At 51.6% G+C, this 15,503-nt stretch overlaps 1 protein-coding gene across 1 annotated transcript in view; it reads left to right on the top strand.

Moving 5' to 3' along the window:
• Prcc (proline rich mitotic checkpoint control factor) overlaps nucleotides 1-15,503 on the top strand; it is a 34,932-nt gene that overhangs the window by 14,599 nt on the left and 4,830 nt on the right. The window contains exons 5-7 of the mRNA XM_019210580.2: nucleotides 7,673-7,720; nucleotides 9,717-10,283; nucleotides 13,130-13,225. Of these exons, the coding sequence (XP_019066125.1) occupies nucleotides 7,673-7,720; nucleotides 9,717-10,283; nucleotides 13,130-13,225 (711 nt within the window). The remainder of the gene's footprint in view (nucleotides 1-7,672; nucleotides 7,721-9,716; nucleotides 10,284-13,129; nucleotides 13,226-15,503) is intronic.

Here is a 15,503-nt window from a genome sequence, read left to right as displayed (position 1 = left end):
TATCCTTGGCCTTCTGCCTTCTGTGCTCTTCCCTCTCTACCCCTGGACTGTGTCATAGCCTGACTGACATGGTGTGGGGGAAGGTGGCTCTCTGAGCCAGCCTCTTCCTTCCACAGCAACAGTGGGGACATTATTCTAGCTCCAGGAAGCTAGCGTAGAAAACCCTGCAGGAGAGGCTGTGGTAGACTCCTCTGTCTAGGTTGGCTGCAGCAGCAGAAAGTTGGGGACTCTGCATGCTGTCCCTCCTTGCTGAGTATAATTCACTACGCTTCTGAGGTGAATAGTGACACGGCCAGGGAAATAAAATGCCAGCCCTTGGCCAGGTGCTGTCTATTTTCTATTCCAGTGGGTAGTTTTGTTCTCTGAACACATGTTCCTGGGGAAGGTGCCTGAGAATGTGCCGGATGGTCAGTGAGCATGACTGAGGTCTCTAAAAGTCTGTTCCGGGCCTGGGACCCTCTTGATTCTGAGCTCCTTGACTTGCACTTAGGGGCTCTCAGTTCATGTTTGAAGGAATGATTAGTTCCCTTAAATAATTTCCTTTAGAGTTTGGTGCATTTTTGGTTTTTTGGTGCTGGGGATCGAACTTGGGACCTTGCGCTTGTGAGGCAGGTGGCAGAACCACTGAGCTAAATCCAGCCCTGCATTTTTTTTTTTTTTTTTTAAACCCTGGGATTGAGTTCAGGGCATTTGCACTGAGCTACATCACCAGCCTTTTTAATTTATTTTGAGTCCGGGTCTCACTAAATCTATAAGTTGCCCAGGCTGGGCTCAAACTTGCAGTCTTCCCCACAGTCTTCCTCTCACAGTGCTGGGATTATACGCATGCACCACCAGTCAGGCTTAATTTGAACTCAGAGCCAATTCTTCTGCCTCAGCCTCCTGAGTTCTGGGATTATAGGTGTGTGTCTGGTGGGGCTACTTCTTTGTACTTGGAGCTGAAAACAGTAGTGAACTTGCCCAAAAGGAACTTACAGTTTTATCAGGGGAGGCAGATAAGGAAGTAAAATTTCAGGTCAGCAAACTTTTGAGATGGTGCAGTTCAGACTGGCTTTAACCTGCCCTGATCCACCTGCCTCAGCCTGATTCCTGGCAAGCTCCACCAGGCCCGATTTCAAGCAAGCCTGGAAAGGGTCCTGATAGAGTTGATCCCTGGGAGCACATGTAGTAGGCGGTGTCCCTCCGCCTAGGGAGGCCAGCTAGGCGGACCAGAGCGGGTCTCAGAGATGAGGGAGGAGCGCATCTGACCCAGGAGACAGCACTGTGAGAGGCAGTGGTGGGAGACAAGCTGGAGAGGGAGCCTCGCTCAGCTGTCCTGTTCTGGGATCCTGAGGACTCTTACACGCTGGGCAAGGTGATGGTGGTCAGCCGGGACGGGGAGCTGTAGGACGGAGATGCCAGGGGGCTGAGGTGCTGGGGCAGAGCCACCCGCGAGTCAGGAGGACGGAGTGTCTGGACTCACCCTGTTTTGGGGCTCGGATCAGTCCGTCATCCTGGGTGCTCTGTGCTGCCTCATCTGCTGGGATGCTGGGGACTCGCTTAACTCAGTTTCCTCCACTTAACCTTGCTGCAGGTGTAAGGTGGCCACCTTTCTTTCCGAGACTGCCCAGAGCCTATTACTGAGCTATAAGTACCAGCCAAACCAAACAAACCTAACAAACAAAAAAAGAATGAACCATATAGGGTCAGGGATTTAGCTCAGTGGTACCACCGCCTGCCTCCCAAGCATAAGGTCCTGAGTTTGATCCCTAAAAAAAAAAAAAAAAAAGTAACCATATGCAGGAGCACTCCCCAAGAGGATTATGAACTGAAGACATGTACTAATAAAAAAAAAAAAAAAGATTTGATCACTGAATGAGTGACAGTTGGGGGGAAAAAAAAAAGGAATGAGCCATAGAGCCAGGCATGGTAGCGCCTTCCTGTGATTCCTGCACTCAGGAGGCTGAGACAGAAGCGTGGCAAGTTGGAGATTCTATGCAAGAAACAGCCCCACAGAATGAAGACTCATCCTTTCCTTGTCCCCTTCATACCCTTGCTCTGACTCAAGCTACATTGGCTGATTTCCTAGGTTCAGGGGATGTAGCTTTCTGGCTTTTTTTTGGGGATGTTGCTTTTTGTGTTTTTTTTTTTTTTTTTTTTTTTTTTTTTTTTTTTTTTTTTTTGGTACTAGGGATCAAACTCGGGCCCTTGTGCTTAGGAGGCAGGTGCTGGAATCACTGAGCTAAATCCCTGGCCCATAGACTTCTGAAATGAGAATCTTTTTAGAAAACCCAAACTAGAGTGAGTCTGCCGTAGGCGTTAGTTCTTCCATGCAACAATATGTGTGTTTCTGGGTTGGGCTGGGAGGTAGCTCAGTGGTGGTGCCTTTGCTCAAGCTCTGAGCTCCGGTCCCAGCCCGGGGATAGGGACATTAGCGGTCTCTGGATCGGTATCACCAAAACTTTCTGATTGTTACCCAGAGCTCTGAGACTGAAATTTTACTAATTTTTGCCATTTCCGGTACCCAGATAATTGTGGGTTTCTTGCAGTGGGTCAGGTAAGTTTCTGTTCTGGCCAGGAAGGGAAGGGGACATGCACTCATTCTTGGCATGTGGGGACCTGCTGCAGGTCTGCCCCTGCCTGACTCACCTGTCCCTTACCGAGAAGGAAACAGTTTGGGAACAGAGCCGATTTCCCGAGACACCCAGTCTGGGAGTAGCAGAGATTGATTTGAATCTGGACACATTTTGTTTTGGCCTAGTGCACGCTGGAGAGATGAGTGGAAGAGCCAGGAAGCAGTGTGAACCAGGCGCTGTGGTGCACACCTGTAGTCCCAGCTGCACAGACGGCTGAGGCAGGAGGGTTAGAAGTTTGAGCCAGCCTGGGCGATTTAGCAAGATGTTGTCTCAAAAAATAAAAAAAGGGCCGGGGGCCAGGGATGTAGCTCAGTGGTGCTGCCCCTGCCTGGCACGCATCAGGTCCTGAGTTTGATCCCCGGTCCTGGAGGAAAAGAAAGGGCTGGGCTTCAGCTCAGTGGTAAAGTGCTTGCCCAGGATGCAAGGCCCTGGATTCAGTCCTGTTACCCACACCACTTGTGCAAGAAAAGCAGTGCAAGTGAGGGAAGCAAAAACGAGAGGAAAAAGTGAAATCCTGACTGAAGGGCAGGCGTAAGAAGACTGTGCTTGAGAACAGAGTTTGAAAAGTTGGTGAATGGATGTAGCTGACTGGGTAATAGTAGGATTAGAGTTCAGAGCCTTGGGAGGGTGGGGCTTCTGTCCTTGGACCCTGATTTCTTCCTTGGCTTCTGGCCCTGGCGGCCTGTGAGTGCTTTAGGAGAGGGACGCTCTGAGCCAGAGCTGGTAAGATAAGGGAGCTGTGTGGGGAGTAGGCGCTGATAGAGCAGCAGATCCCACTGGACCCTGCTTAATGGAAAATGTCTGTTTCCGCTCTGGCTCGGCAGTCTCGGGTGTGTGTGTCTTGTCACTCTTGGCAGCTGGAGCGGAGAGGACAGGGGTGGCCAGTCAGGCTCAGTTCTTGTGAGGCCAAGGGGAAATGCAGTACCTTCTTTAGGGCTTCAAGGTCTGTGCCCTGGAGCCGTGTCCTGCCCTGGCCCAGTGCCTGCTCTTAGCCCCGGGCGCTGTGCTTCAGGCCCTGCCCTGCTCTCTCCGCGCTGCCCATGCCCGCTCTGGCCTCCCTTCCCACAGAAAGTGTGCCCCAGGAGAGCAGGTTCCCCAGAGTTAGCCAGACTCAGAATTGCCCTGTAGCCCACCAAGTTTCACTTGTGGTGTGGGGAGGCCAGAGCAGGGGTTCAGACAGCTGCAGCAGGGCTCACAGCAGCCACGTGTCCAGCACAGAGGAAGCGATGAGCAGAATGTGCACACATACCCGGGGATGGCACTCGCCTCCGAGGGACTGACATCCACAGCCTGGCTCGACCGCGGGACAAGCCAGTCCCCAGAGCGCACAGATGGCAAGACTGCACTTAGCAGGTGTCCACAAGGGCACATTCGTGAAGACAGGAGGTAGTACAAAGGCTGCAGGCTGGGGCCAGAAGGGGGTGACAAAAAGTTCTGGAAGTAAATAGTTTTGATGGATGTAACATCATTGTGAATATACTTAATGTCGCTGAATATGGACTTAAAAGTGGTCAGAATCGCCAGGCGTTGTGGCACATGCCTGTAATCCCAGCACTTGGGAGGCTGAGGCAGGAGGATTGCTGTGGGTTCAAGACCAACCTGAGCTACATAGTGAGTTCCAGGCCAGTCTCAACTACATAGTGAGACCCTGTCTCAACCCGCCCCCACTAAAAGTGGTCAGAATGAGCCAGGTATCGTGGCACACGCCTGTAGTCCCAGCACTCGGGAGACTGAGGCAGGAAGATCGCAAGCTCAAGCTCAGCCTGGGCACCTGAGTGCCTTGTCTCAAAAAAAAAGACCTAAAATAATAAATTTTAGACCAGGTGTGGTGGCACACATAGGTAAAATCGCAGCACTTGAGTGGCTGAGGCAGGAGGATCACTGAGTTCGAGACAGCCTGGGGCTATACATTGAGTTCAAAGCTGGCCTGAACTGTACAGTGAGACCCTTCTCCAAAAAACCCCCCAAACAAAAAGAGATGCATTTTTTGTATATACATATTTTACCGTGATCAATGTGATACTTTTTTTTTTTCCAGATCTAGGGATTGAGCCCTTGTTCATTGAATTGAACTACATCTCTGGCTTTGTTTGCTTGTTTACTTATTTATTTCCTGTGGTATTGGGGATTGAGCCCAGGACCTTCATATTGAGCTACATCCCCTATCGTTTTTTTTTTTTTTTTTTTTTTTTTGCTGCCCGGAATTGAACTCAGGGCCTCGCACTTGCTAGGCAGGTGCTGTGCTGCTGAGCTACATCCCCAGCCCCCTGCTGTTCTATTTTTTTGTGGCAGGGCCTTGCTATGTAGTTCAGGCTGACCTCAAACTCAGTGGCAGTCTTCCTGCCTCTGCCTCCTGACTGCTGGGATTATAGGCACGTGCCACCATGCCAGCAACCTATACTCTTTTTGTTTTTTGTTTTTTGTTTTTTTTGGTTACTGGGATCGAACTCAGGGCCTTGCGCTTGTAAGGCAGGTGTGGTGCTACTGAGCTAAATTCCCGGCCCTTTTTGTAGCTCCTTTTTGTGACAGGATATGAAAAATAAGAATATGCTTGTATAACTTTATAAATGTAATGGTCTTAAATTTGGATGAAATTTTTTCAGATTGTGGCCATTGGATCTGTTGCTTATGATGTTGAAGTGTAAATATGTCCCAGGGCTCCTTAGAAACCCTTGTATGCCCCTTATGTCTTCTGCTGAGAAGGAACCTAGGTCGTCAGGGGCAGATGACAAAGGAGAGGTGGCGTGGTGGGGAACAGCTGTATCTTAGCACTCTGAGAAGCTGAGGCAGGAGGGTTACAAATGTGAGTCCTAACTGGGGAATTTAGTGACTCGGTAAGACCCTGTCTCAAGATTTTGAAAAGGTGTTTGGAGGTGTAGCTCAGAGTGAAGGCCCTGAGTTCAGCCCCTGGTGTGCCAAGGAGCGTGTCTAGCTGAGGCGGGAGCTCAGGTTCCTGGTTTCCCTGGTGGGCAGGTGACACAGCTGAGACTTGAGACTTGAGTGTGCATTTCTTTTTTTTCTTGGTTTTTTGAGACAGGGTCTCATTATGTAGTGAGACTGACCTGGAACTCATTATGTAGCCCAGGGTGGTCTCGAACTCACAGCGATCCTCCTGCCTCAGCCTCCCGAGTGCTGGGATTCCAGGTGTGCACCACCACGCCCGGCTGAGTGTGCATGTCTGATATCAGGCCTGTGCAGCCTGTGCGAGGCTCATCAGCCTGGGGCTTGGGGGCTGGATCCCAGCTCAGGGGCTCTCTCTGCTTGGGTTCTGGATCTTCCACGTCCTCGCACACTGAGATGCAGCTTCTCCTGTTTCAGCTGCCTTTTTGCAGTGCTGAACCAATGTCCTTTGGGCTGCATGGACCGAGTACATCCCAGCCCTTCTTAAATTTTTTATTTATTTTTTGGTACTTGGGATCGAACTCGGGTCCTTGTACTTGAGAGGCAGGAGGAGGAACCACTGAGCTAAATCCCTGGCCCTGAATTTTTTATTTTGAAACAAGGTCTCACTAAGTTGCCCAGGCAGGATTTAAGCTTGGGATTCTCCTGCCTCAGCCTCCCAGAATGCTGGGATTGTAGGCATTTGCCACTACACCCGGGTGCCCTATTTATTTATTTACTTTTGTTGTTGTTTTTTCTGTTTGTCATCGTTTGCTTTTGAGACAGAGTGTTGCTATGCAGTTCAAGCTGACTTTGAACTCACAGCAATTTTCCTGCCTCAGCCTCTGGAAGTGCTGGGATTACAGGTGTTTGCCACCATGCCCAGCTGTTTCTAGATTTTTCAGGAGCCTTTATGCAATTTTCCATGCTGACTGTACCAGCTGAGGGGTGTTTGAACTGTATTTGATGCTTTTCTTCTTGACACTGAGCTGCATCCCCAGCCCTTTTTATCTGGAGACGGGGTCTTAAGGTCACTAAGTTGCCCAGGGTGGGCTCCAACTCTGCCATTCTCCTGCCTCAGCCTCCTAGAGTGCTGGGATCACAGCACCACTGGTGCTCTTGTCTCCTGTTGCCTTTATTACGGTATTTAGGTATTTGTCCTTCCTACCACACTGAAAGTTCTTGTGGACAGAACCCGACCTTCAGAGATCTTGAAGCTCCTGGAATAAGGGGCTCAGGACTCTAGCTATTGCAGGCCCTGCTGAGACGCAGTTGGAAATTGGCTGTGGTGCTCAGTGCAGGGTGCTGCGCCTGTTAGCTCATTAGTGATGACTCCTGAAGGGTTCTTTAATGCACAGCCTCGAAAGATTTTTCAGAAGGAGACCGAAGGAGCATTTGGTTCTCACAGGCTCTTGGAGAATGGGACCTTTGATTCCTGCCTGATCGCCTTTATCTGCATACGTTAACCAGGCTCCAGGAACAGATGAAAAACAGTGAGGTTCTTGATTGGGGAATGGTTACAAAAAAAAAAAGTCCAAGCTTGCTGTTGATGCCTCGTGTTGTTCCCAACTTGAAGGCGTCGAGGAGTGCACCGAACTGGGGAAGTGTGGCTCTTCCCCGTGTGACCACTTCTCCTAGAGCGGTCCTGGTGAGTCAGCACGGGGATGACCGCCGTGCCTGGGTTCTCGCGGTCCTCCCTGGCCTGCCTTCTTCCTGGACATGAGCAGTTGGCTGGCAGGCGATAGATCATTTCACCAATGGCTTTGACCTTTCGTGCCTCAGAGAAGAGTAGTTAACACACCATGGAATCCCGCTGGGTCCCAGCCCTGTGGTTATGTAGACTTTGTAAGTGGTTTTCAAAGTGGAGCTGAGATCAAATCCCATTCATCTTCTCCTGGACAGATTTATAGGGAGAATGGGCACAGCCTTTTTGGTCTGCTGAGGACCAAGTGGGAGGAAATAAGAAATCTCAGCTAAGAGATTGGAAACCGACACTGCAGAGGTGGGGGCGTGGCCTGATGCTGAAGCTGGACCCGGTGCTGGTGCCAGAGGTACCCGGGCTCTGTGCAGGGCGGCCTGGCAGGCCAGGCGGCGTCTGCTGCCCAGCCCCTTTATCCCTCTCACTTAACCTGTTTCTTCTAGCCGGCGAGGCCTCATTCCATTTCTTTTTCTCTTAGTCAGATTCTGAGGAAGATGAACCCACAAAGAAGAAAATCGTCCTTCAGGTAAGCGTCACAACACAAGTTGCGTCTTCTCCTCACGCTGCTTCCCGAGATGGGACCCCAGGTGCCCGGCAGCTTTCAGGCTGTGTGCAGTGTGCACACACGGTGTGAGGCTCCGCAGGCCCACTTTGCTGTGCACGGACGTCAGGCTGGTGCATCCCCGCCTCCTCTCTGTTTCCTAGCACGTGGGTGAGCCTCCCTGGAGAGCAGGCGAGGCGGGCGCACTAACTCAATTCCCTCATTACATCTCAGGTAAAAGGATTATTTAGGGAGGGAGGAGTAAATGGGTCAGCTAGAACGATGTTAGGGAGCATCTGTATTTTAAAATTGCCTATCTTCTCCCGGGCTTATTTTTAACCTGGAAATAAACACTTAATAGCACTTACTTTGTACCAGGCACTGTTCCGAGTGACAGTGCTAAAGTCAGAGTGTTATCATTATTCCCGCTTTGTACATAGGAAACTAGGGATGTGGCCAAGGCCAACCCCTGGAGGCAGAGCTGGAACGACAGTTACACAGACAGTCTGACTGCAGGGTCTGAGTCCAAGCTACTGCTGCCCTTGGCTGTTTCTTGGTCATCAAGTCCAGAAGTCCTCACGAGATGCTCTCCCAGCCATCTGCTGCTCTCCCATCGTCCTAGGGCCGTTACTCCAGCCCCGCCCCCACCCCGTCTCTCTGCTTTCCACACTCAAGGCACGCTCTGACCTGATGTCTTAGGAATAGCAGTGCTGTCAGGTGCCGGAGTGCACACCTGTAATCCCAGCACTTGGGAGGCTGAGGCAGGAGGCTCGCCACAAGTTTAAGGCCAGCCTGAACTACACAGCAGGTCATAAACCATCTGTGCTGGATGTGAACTGCAGTCCTCTGCGTCAGCCTTCTGAGTGCTGGGATCACAGGGCCACCATACCCTGCTCTAGAGGTTCTGAAAGGACAGTGTTGTGTGGAAGTTGTACCGCTGAGGGCGCTGTCCACATTTACAGTGGTTGCTGAAGGAGGAGGCATAGAAGGAGCTTGTGTGCTGACTCCAAGCGAGGCCATTTGTGCCCATTAGTGGGTGGCTTCCTGGAGCAGGTGCCCACAGGTCGTGGGCAGTCTTCCAGATGCTAGGAAGGGGTGAGTGGTGGAGGAGCTAGTGTAGGGACCAGCCCTGCTAGGGGATGTGGCCATGGCCGGCTGGCACTGAGGCGGTCCACCTCTGCAGTACCCTAAAAGGTGCTGCCTTCAACACCTCAGTCTGGTTTTCGTGCTGAGCCTCTGGGGCTGCCAGACTGGATTCACCGAGCTCTGTGTCCTCACACTGGGAGAGAGGGGCCCCTCTCCAGAGGAAGTTTTCCATCTGCCTGGCCCACTCAATTCAGAAGCCTTTTTCCATTTATTTGGGCATTTTGGGCTGAGAAGACTGGAACACACTGGTACCCTAGGACAGCGACACAGTTACCTTACTCCACTCTTGGTCTTCTGGTTGGAGTCAGGCTGGCCCTTCAGCACGCGTACAGAGAGCAGGATCTGAGAGTCTTGGGAGTGACAGGGCCCTGGACGGGCCTGATGTGCCTCACCCAGCTCCTCTGCCACATGGACGGGCTCCCCAGGAGGGGACATGGAGCCACTTGCCTGAATGTCTCATGGACAGAGTCCGTTCTTCATTCCAGAAGGAAGGACAGGCCCTTCAGGACCTGGGCTGGGGTTGCATGGTCAGATGGGAGGGCGGGGCTTTCGGGAAGAAGGGTGACGTGAGCAGAGCGCCAGCTCTGCCGGAGTCATTTGGGGAAGACTGGCCGAGGGCGGTGATCTGCGCGGGATGAGCTAAGCGGGAGGGGCCTGGGCAGGTGCGGTCTGGCTCCGATTGGGTGGCCCGGGTGGGCAGAGGGAGAAGTGATGAGGGCTGGGGGGATCTCAGGCTAACGCACATAGCGAACTCTTGCTTTTGGTGTCCCAAGTGTGTGATACAGAATCTCACCTGTCATCTTTCTTCTCTTCTTCCCCAACCCGGGCTCACCAGGGATCCGGCGAGGGGACTGGTTTGTCTGCCTTGCTTCCCCAACCTAAAAATCTGACTGTGAAAGAGACTAACAGGTTGCTCCTGCCCCATGCCTTCTCCCGGAAACCCTCAGATGGCCCCGCTGATGCCAAGCCCTCCAGACTGGCCTCTAAGGCCAAGCCCTCCTCTCTTGCACCTGTTATGGGCACCACAACCACCACCCCGTCGCCCTCTGCCATCAAGGCTGCCGCCAAGAGTGCTGCCCTGCAGGTGACGAAGCAGATCACGCAGGAGGAGGACGACAGTGATGAGGAAGTGGCCCCTGAGAACTTTTTCTCCCTCCCTGAGAAGGCCGAGGCAGCTGGAGTTGAGCCATACCTTTACCCCGTCCCCACTGTCCCTGAAGAGCTGCCTCCGGGCACAGAGCCGGAGCTGGTGTTCCAGGACGATGCAGCCAACGCCCCCCTCGAGTTTAAGATGGCAGCGGGCTCCAGTGGGGCCCCTTGGATGGCTAAGCCTGGGGATGACTACAGCTACAGTCAGTTCTCTGCATATGGCGATGCCAATGCCGCTGGTGCTTATTATCAGGTGGGTGGAGGGCACTGAGGGCAGGTGTGGGGGTCAGGGAAAGTCTGAGCTGGCAAAATGGCCTCTGGTGTCCTTGCCTTGATTTCCCCATACCTGTTAGGCCTCAGAACATACTTTATTCTGGACCTGTGGATCTAAATTGACCATGTCTTATAGGCTGATGAGGTGAGACACATAATTGACACCTTTATCTTGTGTGTGACTCACTGTTCCTTCACTGCAACAAAACACCCAGAGGAGTCAACTCAGGAAATGTTTTTTTGGCGCCTGGTTTCAGTCCTGGTTCTTGGTCCCACTGCTCTTGCTCCAGTGGCAGAGCAGCGCCTCATGCTGGGTGCCTGTGGCTGGGAAGCAGAGAAGAAAGGGGCCCTTCAATTCACGTGTCCAGGGACCTCACTTCCTCCCACCAAGCCCCGCCTCCTAAAGGTCCTGTCTCCTGGCAGTGCAGGAGGTTAATGCCTGGGTCTTCAGGGCACCACAGCCCTGGGGAAACTCTTACTTGGGAGCTGGTGAGAGTGTCAGGGAGAGGCAGTCTCCGCTGAGAGTGGAGGCTGCCGATCAGGGCCCTGCAGCGTAGACGTCCAGAAACAGGCCCGGAGAGTCTGGAGGGACAGAGGAGGGGAGGTATCTGCAGAGCTCATGCACAGGGCCAGTGAGGACTGGGCAGAGTCCTGCACTGAGTTGGGGCAGCCAGAAGGGCTGAGGCCAGTCAGCGAGTGGTGTGTCCTGAGTGGGGGCAGTTGCTGTGCTGCCCCGCAAGGCTTAGCTTCCGTAGTTGCAGAGCGGGCCGGGGGCAGCCTCTGGAGGAGCATCTCACCGTCCAGCTCGGCCTGCCTGCAGTGCAGTAAGCGCTCAGTAAATGGTTACTGCAACTTCCACCCACACTTTATGTAAATGTTATTTGGGGAAGAGATCTGACGTCCACGTGGCCTCAGGGTGAGCACCTAGAACGCCAGGCTGTGTGAGCGGGGTGGAGGGAAGTTCCAGCAGTGGGGATTCCGGGATGGAGAGGGTGTCACTGGTCTGGGGTCGGGGTGAAGAGCAGGAGCTGAGCGCTGGCCTGGCATCAAGAGACTTGGGTCTTGCTTCTCCCAATGGTCGAGGTTGGTCTTTCAGTCTGGGCATCAGTAGGAAAGGGCTTCCAAGGTCCCTGTTTTTTGTGGGGTATGTGTGTGTGTGTTTCTTTGTTTTGATACAGGGTCTCGCTTATGTAGTCTATTCTGGCCTTGAACTCACTATGTAGCTCAGGCTGCCCTCAATCTCCTAGCGATCCTCCTGCCTCAGCCTCTCCAATGCAAAGATTATAGTCCTGTGCCACCATGCCTGGCTGAGTCCCTGAATTGACCAAAGACTTTGAAAATGATTTTGTTTCCTAAATCATTGCTGTTAAACCCTGTATCCTAGGATGATCAGAAACACTGTCTCCTCTCAGGGTGGATAGAAGGGATGAAGAAGATAATTGTGTTTTGACTTCTTTAGTAAAGAGAAAGGTACTGCCTATTTAAAGTATAAGAAAGTTGCTGGGCGTGGTGGCGCATGCCTGTATCCTAGTACTCGGGAGGCTGAGGCAGGAGGACCACTGTGAGTTCGAGACCAGCCTAGGCTACATAGTGAGTTCCAGGTCATTCTCAACTACATGGTGAGACCCTATCTCAAAAAAAACAAAAACAAAAACAAAAACAAAACTAAAATAAAGTATAAGAAAGCACTGATTTCCATCCAGTAAATGGAAAAAAATTGGGATTTTTTTTTAAATAAGTTTTAATTACTATTTTTGGTGTGATACTGGGAAATGAACCCAAGGCCTTCATACTGAGCTACATCCTTAGCCTAGGTTAGTTTAGTTTAGTTTAGTTTGAGAGAGTCTTGCTTAATTGCCTGTTGGGGCTCAAATTTGTAATCCTTCTGCCTCAGCCTCCCAGAGTTTTTGGATTACAGACCCTAACCACCTTCCCTGGTTGTATTCCATTTTAAACATGATTGAGGCAGTCTGTGTAGATTAAAGCACTTTAAGTACTAGGGACTCTGAAGTCTAAACGTATCTTATTTTGAACACTACTATAGAAAATCCATTCTCTTAATTGCCCTGGATTTTCTTGTATTATTTTTGTGTAATGAATGCAAAGTCTGTTTTCCATTTAGCTCATTACTAAGTGAATGTTCTTAGAGGGACATTTCCTGGAGCTTTGGGCAAAGGTGGAAGAATTAGGAAGAAAGTGGAGGCAAGGAGGAAGCATTTCCTGGGCTCCATGGCCGCCTGACTGGGCCACAGCAGGCCCTGGCCCTGCTCCACGCCCTTTTCCTGGGGTCTGCAGAGCGTCTGAGCAGCTCACTTCTGAGGGGAATCATCAGATTCCTGGAGCAAATATCTGCTTTGTTTCCAGCTTTGTAAATTCTGAGACCCTCAGAATAGTTTACTTCGAATCACATGGGGAACCCATAGCCCCCACAGCTGGGCCCCCTGCGTCACAGGGCTGAGCAGGAGGAAGAGCCGGGCTGGCCTGCCTCACGTCAGTCATCCTGCTGCGGCCTTCTGGGGTCTCCGGAGCAGGCAGAGGTCGGGGCGGGGAGTAGCTGAGGGAGCAGGGCACAGCCTGCAGGAGAGAATGTCTTTATTCCTTGTTACCCTTCCCCAAAGAGCACATCGGTCTGGATGATGCAGATCGGAAAGCTGCAGGGACTGTTGGTGGTTTAGAGGGTAAGTCCCTGGATTTTCCTTTACTGGTCCATCTGAGGGGCTGTAGTGTGGGCGTCTCTCCACGCCTGTTTCATGAGGTTTCACCATTTCTAGGCCAACCACGTCCCCTCCCCCGTGCCTCAGTGTGTGTTTTCCTTTTTGGCTGCAGGATTATTACAGTGGTGGCTACTATCCTACGCCGGACCCGGCCCTGGTCTCCTCCCAGGAAATCGCCCCCGACGCCTCCTTCATCGATGACGAGGCAGTAAGTCAGCACAGCACGAAGAACTACCTTTCGGTGGTGGTCCTGGGGATCCAGCCTGGCCCAGGGAAGCCCTGCACCGCGGAGCTGCACCCAAGGCCCCAAGTGGTCATCTTTGACCCATCTTTGACACCAGGTTTCAAATCTGAAGCTAAAGGAAAGTGAATTTTTCAAAACTGTCTGAGTTAGGAATCAGTTTGGCAACATGTAACAGAGAAACCCTAAGAATAACGGCCTGTATAACAGCAGTGTATTTTGTCCTCATAAAGGAAGTCTGGGCAGGCTGACTGACCTCCGTGGTGTGAGAGCCCCACAGCACTGTTGGGGACCCAGTCCCCTCCTGATCACTGCCTCCTGTCCCTAGGCTGTGGCCTTTATTCCGTGATAGCAGCTAGAGCTGCAGGCATCACATCTGCTCTGGAGCTGCAGTGGGTGGAGAAGGGAGGAAGGCGGACATGGAAGTTGAGAGCACTTGCGCCTCCTGACCAGTACCTGCTCCCTTGGCCATATCTGGTTGCAAGGAGGCCAAGGAAATGTAGTCTTTTACTTGGCTGGTAATGTTCCTGGCTAACAGCTTGGTTCTGTTACCCTGCCGAGTGAAGAGAGGAGGGGAGTGGGTTCTGAGGCCCAGCTGCCAGCTTGGATAACTAAATATGTCACAAGGCAGGGTGAAAGCTTCGCTTTGTGCCGCTGCGAGGCCCATGTGAGGACACAGTTCTGTCCCACCCATCAGGCTCACAGCTAGAGGGCCTTGTGTGCAGGTGGGGTCTCCGCACAGGTCCCCTCATGGACTTGCTTCTTTTCTGCTCACTTTGCCTGGTGTTGTCCCTCTGTACCGTGTCCTCTGGTGGATGCCACGTCAGCCCCCTCCCCTAGGTATGCGCTTTCTGGCACGCCCTGTAATTGGGCTCTTCTGGCTGTCAGCACAGGAGGCAGCTGAGAACTCACTCAGGGTCCACAGTCCGTTTCTGGTAGGTGGAGTGAGCCTGGGAAGCCTCCCTTGTGCCTGGACCAAGACCTGCATGGGTACTTTGAGGTTCTGTCCCCTTCCTCACACTCCCTCGTGGAAAACCCCTGGAGGGTGAGCCAAGAGAAGGCAGAGCAGTATCCTAGAGAATTTGCCTGGCCCAGCGGTGAGGCTCCCTTTCGTACTTCAGTCTGGGTGTGGAATCTGCTGATTTGTAACACCAGACCAGTGAGAAAGACCAGACATGGAAAGAGACCAGTTTTAGAAGAGATATCTTAATTTTTCTTTTTGTATCAAAATGATTTCATTAATTATAAGATATGTGCCCTACTAAGGAAAGATATAAACAAGGGGAGGCGATGCGTATGTATGAACATATGAGAACTCTACTATTTCCTCAGTTTTTCTGTAAGTCTAAGGCTTTACCAGAAAATAAAGGCTGTTAAAAACACCCGAACAAGCACGATGGACAAGAACGTGGTGTTCTCTCCCCATTCGTTTAAATTGTTTCTATAGTATAAAATGCCAGGAGGCGCACGCCAAATTAAGGGCCAGGAATATTTTATATCTTGGAATACAGACAGGGAACTACTGCCTCGTCACGACATATCATTCCTCCTACTCGCTAAATTTTACAAATTAAACACACATTGAGCACTCGTCGTGGTATACACAGACTGTCCTTACACTGTGTAGCCCAAGCTGGCCTCGAACTTGTGGTAATCATCCTGCCTCAGCTTCCAGAGAGCTAGGATTATATATAGGTCTGTGCCACCATGCCTGGCCTTGAATGTTTTCTACTCTGAATTCATTTTTGTTCTTCTGTGTATTCCAGGCTGGCCCTGAACTGGCAGCAATCCTCCTGCTTTAGCCTCTTGAGTGCTCCTGCACCACTGTGCCTGGCCTCTTTTTTTACTTTTTTAGTGCTGAACCCAGGGCCTCATACATGCTGTGCAAGTGCTTCATCCCTGAGCTGCATTCCCAGTTCACCTTGAACCCCCTTCCCCCATTTTCTGGACTGGGCTTTTTTTTTTTTTTTTTTTTTTTTTTTTTTTTTTTTTTTTTTTTGGTATGGGGTCGTCGAACTTGGGACCTTCTGCTTGCAAGGCAGGTGGTGGCACCACCGGGCTAAATCCCTGGCCCTCAGGACCTTTCCTCTAAGCTGCTTCTCCAGCCTTTTTTATTTTGAGAAAGCGTCTCACTAAGTTGCCCAGGCTGGGCTTGAACTTGTGATCCTCCTGTTTTGGCCTCCCAGAGTGCTGGGATCACAGGCGTGTGCCACCACACCCAGCCCTGAATTCTTTTTTTTTTTTT

The sequence above is a fragment of the Fukomys damarensis genome, unplaced genomic scaffold, assembly GCF_012274545.1.
Source record: "Fukomys damarensis isolate Sample0158 unplaced genomic scaffold, DMR_v1.0_HiC HiC_scaffold_33, whole genome shotgun sequence".
In the NCBI taxonomy this organism is placed as follows: Eukaryota; Metazoa; Chordata; class Mammalia; order Rodentia; family Bathyergidae; genus Fukomys; species Fukomys damarensis.
Note: the sequence above shows the minus strand (reverse complement) of the source record. Positions and strands in the feature narration are given on the sequence as shown.